Source organism: Grammomys surdaster, unplaced genomic scaffold (assembly GCF_004785775.1).
Source record: "Grammomys surdaster isolate TR1022 unplaced genomic scaffold, NIH_TR_1.0 263, whole genome shotgun sequence".
Classification (NCBI taxonomy): domain Eukaryota; kingdom Metazoa; phylum Chordata; class Mammalia; order Rodentia; family Muridae; genus Grammomys; species Grammomys surdaster.
The window spans coordinates 961,601-971,657 of NW_021604704.1; the positions used below are offsets into that span (position 1 = coordinate 961,601).

General features: G+C 41.3%; 1 protein-coding gene across 1 annotated transcript in view; it reads right to left on the reverse strand.

The window, feature by feature from the left end:
* Maoa (monoamine oxidase A) overlaps window positions 1–5,240 on the reverse strand; it is a 57,908-nt gene extending 52,668 nt beyond the window's left edge. The window contains exon 1 of the mRNA XM_028776021.1: window positions 5,068–5,240. Within this exon, the coding sequence (XP_028631854.1) occupies window positions 5,068–5,140 (73 nt within the window). The 5' untranslated portion in view covers window positions 5,141–5,240. The remainder of the gene's footprint in view (window positions 1–5,067) is intronic.
* Between the last annotated feature and the right edge of the window lie 4,817 nt (window positions 5,241–10,057).

Genomic DNA, 10,057 nt, shown 5'->3' on the forward strand with positions numbered 1-10,057 from the left:
ATAAAATAAAATAAAATAAAATAAAATAAAATAAAATAAAATAAAATAAAATAAAATATAAAAAAAATTTACAAAACAAAATAAATAAAAGTACATATGGGCCGGGCGGAGGTGGCGCACGCCTTTAATCCCAGCACTTGGGAGGCAGAGGCAGGTGGATTTCTGACTTCGAGGCCAGCCTGGTCTACAGAGTGAGTTCCAGGACAGCCAGGACTACACAGAGAAACCCTGTCTCGAAAAACAAAAACAAAAAAAGTACATATGGGCTTGCTAGATGGCTCAGTCAGTAAAGGTACTTGCTGTACAGGCCTGGTTATCTGAGCTCAACCCAAAGAACCCACATAAAGGTGGAAGAGGAAAACAGCACATCTGTGCTTGTATAGCCACAATCACACACACACATACACACACCATACCCACAATAATAATAAACATTTAAAAGCAAATTGTTTGTCACATGAACGTTGTCAAACCTAATAGAATATCCCACATTTTTTCAATGGAACTGTCCATGAAGCAACAGCACTGCAATATAGTCACATGTGTAAATAACTATCAGATAACAGCACTAGGTTTTAGTGCACCAAGCCTCAAAGTAAGTTACAAAGGTTACTACAGATCCATGGATAAGCCTTCAAAGCAAACTAGTGAGATAGGGAATAGAAAAGGACTGTCCTGGAAATATTTTTAAGGATCAAAGGGCTAAAAAAAAAAGGATGATCAAAGATCTAGTTATGCCAGTGACATTTGATAATTCATCCACCTTTCTAAGCTTCCATTTTGGTCCTTTTGAAATCTTATGAGCAGTTATTAAGACCCTCGGACACAGTTAATATCCAATAAACACTCAAAGTTAATCACCTTGTTTAACCTCTTATTGACACTTGTGCCCTGCTCAATCAAATATTGTAATAAGTGGAGTTTTGTTTACTTTGGCTTACCTACTGGAGAAGTGCTTTTAAACAACTCAGAGAAGCCATGGGGAAATGTGAATGCACATCTGCGAAGAGACCTGGGAACTGATTTAAGCTCCTATAGGGTGTCAGTATAAAAGATAATGCAAACAAATTCCAGAATAAAGCATGGAAGAAAACAGTGCTGAGGGATGATGCCAAAGTAAACTCAAAGATGAAAACCTTTATGAAGCTGATTAACTACCACAAAGGAAAAAAGAAAAAAAATACTGAATATATATAGAAGACATATCACATGTAATCTAACCTCTTTTTTTTTTCTTGAGATCTCATTTCTAGCATCTCATGTATCCCAGGATGGCCTCAATCATATTAAATGGATGGATAGGACCCTGAACATCTGATCCTCCTGCTTTTAACTCCTGAGTCAAATTACAGGTGTATGATACCATGACTGGTCTATGCAGTGCTGGAGACCAAACCTAAGCTTCAGGCATATTGTCAATCTCTGTGTCAACTGAGCTACATCCCTTGCCACCTCCTTTTTTGCAGTACTCATGATTGAATCCACAGCTTTGCCTATAGCAGGTATGTGTACTTCATTGCTGAGCTACACTCCCATTTAATCCAGTTACTAAATAACAAAATCACAATTAAAAGACTTTAAATTTCCCTAACTCACAATGCTAGATGATAATATAATAAGGACTGTGTTACCTAAAGAAAAACACAAATAGCTGCTTAAAAATACACATTTGTTACAATCCATAAATAGGTAAAATGGCCTAAACAATCAACTAATCTAAAATGCTCATAACATTTAGAAAAATGTAATATATTTTTATAAAGTTCCAATCATCCAGTCTTAATAAACTTATAACATATATGCATCTCAAACATGCATGCATATTTGCTAGGCAAATACTTATAAAGTGTATACAGTTTTAAATCATGAGGTTTTACAGTTTTATAAGTTCCACTATGTGAAAGAAAGCTACAATAAATCCTCACGATTTCTGGCTACAGCTGAATCCAATTACTGTAAGATTTTTCACATTAAAACATCACTCAACCACAACTACAAAGATTATGGGGTACAATATTCATCAATAATGTATTATGGCATTCCTTTTCTCCATACTTGGTCTCTGTGGTCCATGTAATTGTATTATGTTTAGATATAGTCTTATAAAAAACATTTATCACATTAGCTGAGAGTTATATACAAATTGAAATCAACTAGCACTGATTAAATGTTAAAACTGATCATTCAATATCAGATCTATCCAAAAGTTCATTTGATCATTTGAAAAAGAAAAGTTTTTTTTACTCAGGATTTTTAACTCTTCGCTTAAAATCCATGTTAATAATCATATCATTTTTTTAAAAAAATATATCCTCTAACTCTGCTTCAATGAATATGTAAACTTGATTCAGGAACTTGGAAAGATAGTAATACCTTTAACTCTAGCACTTGGGAAATGGAAGCAAGAGGATCAGGAGTTCATGGCAGCCTCAACTACATGGTAAATACAAAATGTTGAAGCCAGCCTGAGTAACATCAGACCTTCAGCAAAACAAACTAACTGACAGACTATATCATGGGATTCATACCATAAGATATGACTAGCCCACACAAAGAGACATGTAGAGTTCACCAGAATGTTCTTGCCTATTTATGAAACATAAAGCCTGTATCTAATACCTAAGTCACACAGGCATCCAGATCTATGTTAGTAATAACTCATTTTGGATGACAACTGACTGGTAGAAATGACACTAAGGCCAAGTTCCACTATTGCTGGCAAACTGAATGTTGGTGTCTGGACTAAATAGGCATGTAAACTACTGAGCAAAAAAAAAAAATGTTTTCTCTGCAGCCCCCCACCCATGAAATGTACTAATAATTCCCAAGAATAGACACAGATATTTTTGTGGAGCTTCATATAATTTGGATGCTCTCTTTAAGAAATAGGAAATCAATAAACCAGGTATTGTAGCACACAAGTATAACCCCAGCACTTGGTGAGGTGTAGGCAGGAGGATTAGAAGCCCAAAGCCATTCTAGCTACACAGGAAGTTCAAGTCCAGCCTATGCTATATGAGACCCTGTCTCAACCTACCACCACCAGAAAACAAAAGAACAAAGCAAAATTATTACATGACTCAGTATAAAGTTAGTTATGTGGAATGAGAATCAGAAGCGACCTCAAGTTTTAAGGTTCATCAGCTACATGCTAAATACACTTCTGCTGATGACTAAATATGAACAGTCAAGTATGAAAAGGGAGAAAGACCAAGCAATTAGGCAAAAGAAAAACAAAAGATGTGCCTGGGGATATAGCTCATTTGATAGTGTTTGTCTATCATGCATAAAGAAGCCCTGGCATTGATAACCAGTACTACATAAAGCAGGCATAGTATCCCACATCTGCAATCTGAGCACTTGGCAGGTGGGTGCTGGAGAATCAAAAATCAAAGTTCGTCCTTGGCCATATGTTAAAGTGGATGCCAGCCTGAGATTCATGAGACACTGTCTCATAAAAATTTTAAAAAGGCAGGCTGGAGAAATAATTCAGCTATTAAAGGCTAAACTTACAACCAAACATCAAAAACAATTTAAAAGACAACGCTTTCTTTAAGGAACACTGGGGACAAACCAAGAAAAGGACAAGAATAAAATCCCAGCAAAACAAAAAATTGTGGTATAGTGTTAATCAATGTATACTACATATTATCTTCATATTTCTATTTCAGTGATCAACAACCACATTGCTTCTAGGGTACTTGCCTAAAGGAACCAGATTTTTTAAAACACCAATCCACTAAACTGTAGGCACTCAACAAGTGAGGAAGGAAGGAAGGAAGGAAGGAAGGAAGGAGGAAGGAAGGATGGATAAATGTTCCCTTTTCTTATTCTCCACCAGGATCTGCTTCCCTCTGATACTGCAGCACACAGGCCTATAGTTGCCACCACTGGCTAGGATGAGCCAAAGCAACAGTCCATACCAATCTGGTGATTAGACTGTTTATCTTGAACAGAATGAGTTCAAAGCTACCTATATCTAAAATTAATATACAAGCACATTTATGGTCTACTCAAAGGGAGCATACATTAAAATGGATACCATGGGGGCACCCTATTTACTCCTTCCTACTGTCTTTCTCCCTCTAAATTATATCTTGCACACATATCTCTGAAATTATTAACACTTGAGAGAAAGGGCTTGAACTTCTACCTAGAGGAAAAGCCTAATTCCTAAGTTTTTCCAATAGCAATATGAGGGGCAATTTAATATACAAATATTTGTGAGGTCTCCAGGAAAAATAGAGAAAATAGCTTATGGACCCCTTACTTGATGAGCCATTTAAGCCAGGATCACTGGACAAGATGTAGACAGTGCAGCTCTCAGCAAGAGCATACAAGGCACTCCCTGACCTGCCTGCCCTCAGCTCTGGCTTTATGAAGAGATTCCCTTGAGGCAATTAATACTCTACATTTTTTTATAAGTTCTGAAAAAAATCAAGCAGGAATAGGTTGAAATTTCCAGCTCTTTAAAAGAAATTACCTTTTTCTAAAAGATTCTGTCTCTGTATTTTTACCTACTCACTTTTCTAAGGAATGGTGCTTTAGAGAAGAACAGAACTGAACTAATCCTACCACTACTTCAGTAATACAGACATACATTGGCTAATTTGAAGGATTTGACCAGTTTTCTACCATTTAAGACCTTCACTTCCAATTCTATAGGTCTGCAGCTTCCCAGGGAGGTGTTCAGACTTCAGGACAGTTACTGAAACTCTCAAGCCACAGTTGCTTGGTTTTGTAAAATAGCAAAAGTGTTGCCCACCCACAAGACTGTTGAGGACAGAGGAAACTCATATGATGTGCTAAATGAAATTTAAAAAAAGAGCTAATTACTCATTAGTATTTAGTAGTTAGGAGTCAAATTATTTTTCCTCCCTCCACCAGTGCATATCACCAGCAAAGGGACAAGCCTCTGCTCCCATCTGGCAGGATCTGGGGCCCTGCCATAGTTAACACTCTCATATGTAGGAGAAAGACCCTCCCAAACATAACAGGGACATTTCAAGTTCCCTACCCCTGGTCAGCCAGGGTCCCCTCATGCTACTATTAAAGATCCAAACTGACCTGAGATGCCGCCTCCAATCACGACTACGTCGAACATGTGGCCTGAGATACTGAGCTTCTCCAGATCCGTCATGGTTTGGGTGAAATTCTCCCGAGACTCGAGTTTAAAAGGGGGGACCGCCCAGGGTGGAACAGACCCTTGTACCGCCCATTGACTGGAATCCGAGGGCGGAGCTGATGTATCTACCCATAATGGGGGGGAGCTGAGCTCTGAAGGCGGAGCGCGTTGTAGTGTAACTGTTAGGGGAGCACTCAGGGGCGGAGCTGATCCTTGCTGAGATACCCAGGGAGAGCCCCATACGCAGGGCAGGGATGGCCCTAACATAGGCACTGGAGAGGGATGAAAAGGAGGGGGACCTTGCATCAAACCTTGGAGATCATACAGTGGAGATGAGGACATGGGTACTGAGCTATCGAGTGGCAGAGGCAGCTGGGCACCGACACAGGGAGCAGAAAGTGTTGATGTTGATAGCCAAGCAGAGACTGACATAGAATGCCTGGGGGAGTCTTCTGCCGATTCTAGTGGGGTGTTGTCTGGTGTGTCTGGCAGTTGGAAGGAGGGCAGGGATGTGCTACTCTGTATAGGATGTTCTACTGCCAATCCCCAGGAGGGGCTAGACAATACGGATGGAAGGGATTGAGTGGGTTCCACTGCTGACCCCAGGGGAGTGCTGATCGGTGAAGCAGAGACAGACCCTAGCTCTGACTCGACAGAAGTACCAAGTATAGAAGCCATCGAGGACACTTGCCCAGAAACCAACGAGTACCTTGGCCCAGATCGGGATGAGTCTGGCACTGGGATGGATCCTAAGTGCTGAGAGTAAGAGCTTAGGACTGTGGAGTCTGAGGCAACTGTGGGAACCTGAACGCCCTGGTCACTCCTCTGGACAAAATTATCATTGAGGCTCTGAGGGAGGTTGGTAGGGCTCAAGGAGGGACCCCCCGGCTCCTGAATGGACTCGTTCGCCTGAGTGGAGGAAAAGGGTTGGGAGGCGGTCTGCCGCTGAGAGGGGGAGGACTCGAACGAGCTGCTAGAGATACTCCCCACACGGGACGTCTCCACGTGGGTCTGGGAACTGGCACCCCGGGTTCCGGGGGCCCAATCCACCTCACGGCCCCGGCTACCTCGGCCACGCAGGACGCCCCTGCCTGAGGGGAAGGCCTTGTTTTCTGACATAATCCTCACAGTGGCGGGACGCCGCGAATGGCTACCCTAAACCACCCCCTTAACCGCGCTCCGCTTTCAGGGCCCAGCTGTTTGTTACCAGTCAGCACTCAGAAGCCTAAACCAAGCGCGCCCGGCCCACTTGGAGGCGGGAAGATGAGGCGTCAGCGCGGCGCAGCTCCGCCTTTCCCGCGTGCAGGCTTCATTTGTAGGCCGCGGCTGAGGCCGGGCGATACCACCGCGAAGGAGAGGGGGCGTGTCTGTGGGCGGAGTCCGCGCCTGCGCTCCTGCAGCGATGCGGATGCTTAACCTGAGGCTTTCACAGTGTCTTTTTATCTAAAAAAGATGTGAGCTGGGGCGCGCTCAAAAAAGCCTATATTTTAGGGAGACAACCCCGAAAGGAGAAATGAGGGGACTCTTAACTAGCTCAGTTTGGTTTAGCCCTCTGGTTACGTCACGAGGCGGGGCTGTCCGCGCAGCCTTTAACCGTCCTTGGACCTGGGGGAGGGGGAGGGGCAAACCGCCACTCCAACCGAAAGATTTTTAGTATTCTGTGGTGTGTTTTCAAGTGAACATATCTAACCACAATCTAAGCAAGTATGCGACAAAAAATAACTCAGCTACCACAAATTGTTACCGAGATTTTGGCACGAAAGCTAAGGGATGCCTAAGGTGCAAATAAAAAAAGAAAATATGCGGAGCCTTGTAAAGCATAGTGAATGGCACACACTTGTAATCCAAGCATTTTGGAGCCTGAAACAGAAAGATTGCGAGTTAGGGGCTGGTCTACTCTGGTGTGAGTCCAGGTCCTACGGAGTAGGGGGATGGCCACAGAGTGAGGAAGAGTTAGGGAGAGAGAGGAGAATTTATTCTAATATTATCCTTCCACAAACACTGAGTTATTTGTTATATATTTTTTAAAAAACATTTTTATTTGCTGAAAAATTCCATACTTGCATATTAATGTATCCTGAGCATCTCCATCCCTCCCACTACCTGAGACACCTTAGTTTTCATTTTTCATATATATATATATATATATATATATATATATATATATATATATATATTTTTATTTTTTTCAAATTGTAATTTATACTTATTAACACAGGGGTTATAAACACAAAAAGGCAGGATGTGGGGAAGGGGATGACACTGGAGTGTGGGTGTTCAGGGGGAGTACAGATATCTTTCAGAACATGGTACCGGCTGGGTGAAGGTTCAGGGGACAGATCACTATGACTCTGTCTATGATTCACTTGTCCTTATCTAAGTTGGTATTGTCTGCCAAGGCTACCTATTTACAAGGTCTATGGCTACTCAGGCTTGTAAATTTCCACAAAAGCTGCCTGTTTACCATAGCTTATAGCCATCTGTTTTAATGTTTATCCACAGAGACCCAAGACTTGGTGTTAGTATACATGTATGACAGGTCTATTCCTGATTTTAGGCCTATGGTTGATTTTAGGCCTTCAGTGTGTAAGCAGGGCTGCCCCTGACATCTCCTGCCTTCTAGTGTCACAGTGTCACTGTGTTGATCGAACTGGCCTCAAATAGTTCAAGGGATCCTCCTTACCTTACCTTAGGCTCTCTGTTAACTGGGGCTATATGTAAACCTTAGCATGCAAAGCTTCTGGAACTATTTATAAGTACATTCACGGGGAATTAGTTCTGTGAGCTTCAATATGTTTACACAGTGAAGCACTAAATTAATTTTTGTTACATTTATTTATTTTGTGTGTGGAAATCAAAAGAAACTTTCTGGTGTCAGTTCCCTCCTATGACCACATAGGTCCCAGCGATCTAACTTAGGTCATCAAGTTTTGAAGCAAGTCCTTTTGCACACAAATCCTTCTCACTAGCTCCCAAACACCAAATTTTTAAAATGAAGTACTCTAGCCCTGCAGTAGTGGCTCGTGTCTTTAATCCCAGACTCAGGAGGAAGAGGCTGTGAGTAGCTGGTCTACAGAGAGTTCTAGGATAGCCAGGGCCAGACAGAGAAACCCTGTCTCAAGAAACCAGAGTAATAATTAATGATGATGATGATAAGTAAAGGACTCTGATTAATTGGAGTAATTTTTAGGGTATTACCCAATGATAAAATTAAGCTATGGATATAGACAGCATACCTTTATGCATGTGCATTTGTATCTTCGTGTAAAAAAAATATTAACTTTTTGAGAACTCTTAAGAAGGATATGTCAGACAAATGGGTAGGGATGGGGTACAAAGAATAGAGATGATAAATAGTATATTGCCCTTGGTAGTTTTTTAAAAATAATTCAGTTCTCATTAAGATATCTTCATGGATTTAATGAAACCCTCTGATCCATAAATCTACCTATATTGCTTGTACGTCAGCTGAAAGAGATAGAGAACAGAATTACCACTTGCTATCAAGCATTTTGTGCTTTCTTTCACAAGAATTCTGATAGCAAATCACAGAAGAGTCCAAACAGCCGTACTGCAGCTATTCTTGGTAGTCTTTCAGGGATGCTTTAGGTCTAAGAGAACAGCATTCACACCAGACAAGCATGGAACCTAGCCTAGGTGTGCAGCCTCATACCTCAAAGAAGCAAGTGGGCTTTATAATCATCTGAGAGCCTTGATTTTCCAGGGCTTCTCACATGAGAAACCAGAGTAGCAGTCATCATGCTAAAAGAAACCAGAAGTTATGGTTGCATCAATAATTTATAGCTTTGTAGACTATCAGTCCAGATACTACTTACCAATCAGAAGCTACATCTGCTATAAATAATGTCACTTAATAAAATTAAAACAATTTGGGTATTAAAATGAACTGTGATATAGTCAGTGAGATAGCTCAGTGGATAAAAGGATTTAGTGCCAAACCTGAGGTCAACTCCCAGGACATAAATGGTAGGAGGAAAGAATTAACTGCTCCAAGCTGTACTCTGACCTTCACATGTGCACACTGAGAAAGGTATGCCCCACAACACACAAAATATGTAAGCAAATGTAATAATATAATTAAAACAAAAAAAATTGTGAGGCTTGCTATAGTGGCATAATCTATCATCTGAGCACTCAGGAAGCTAGCCTAAGCTAAAAGCATGTGAGTGTGTGTGTGTGTGTGTGTGTGTGTGTGTGTGTGTATGGCTCAACAGGTTAAAGCTCTTGCCACACAAGCCTAAAATCCTAAATTCAATCCTTGAAACCCATGGTGAAAGGTGAGAACAGGCCCTGAAAATTGTCTTCTGACATCCATAAATGCATTATGGTATGCAGTCATGAGCATGTGTACACACACACACACATACACACACACACACTCCACTCCCCACACTAATAATGAGTAACACTAGGAAGATCTTGGTTATAAAAAGTGTCAAGTAGTCAATATAGATAGAAATGGGTGTTTATTTATGGTGACATGGTCTTACTGGGAAGCTCCTGCTGGACTAGAACTTACTACATAAATGAGGTTGGCTTCAAATGTGAAGTGATCCTCCCAAGTGCTAGTGTAATAAATTTGCCTTTAGTTAGAGATGCCTTTGTCTTGTCCATGCCTAATGTCTTTTCTTATTCCAGTGAAGACAGGTCAGAAACCTGGCTTTCCCCTAGGAAAGTGTTTTTACCTTTGGAAATGTACTTTCACTTGCCCAAGTTCCTGCTGTATACTGTAGTCCTTGTGAGCCAATACCAACACAGGATCTTGGATCCAGTTAGGTTGACCTGCCTTTCTGAGTTCTTACTATTCAAACTTACTTTGATCCTCTCCTCTCCTCTCCTCTCCTCTCCTCTCCTCTCCTCTCCTCTCCTCTCCTCTCCTCTCCTCTCCTCTCCTCTCCTCTCCTCTCCTCT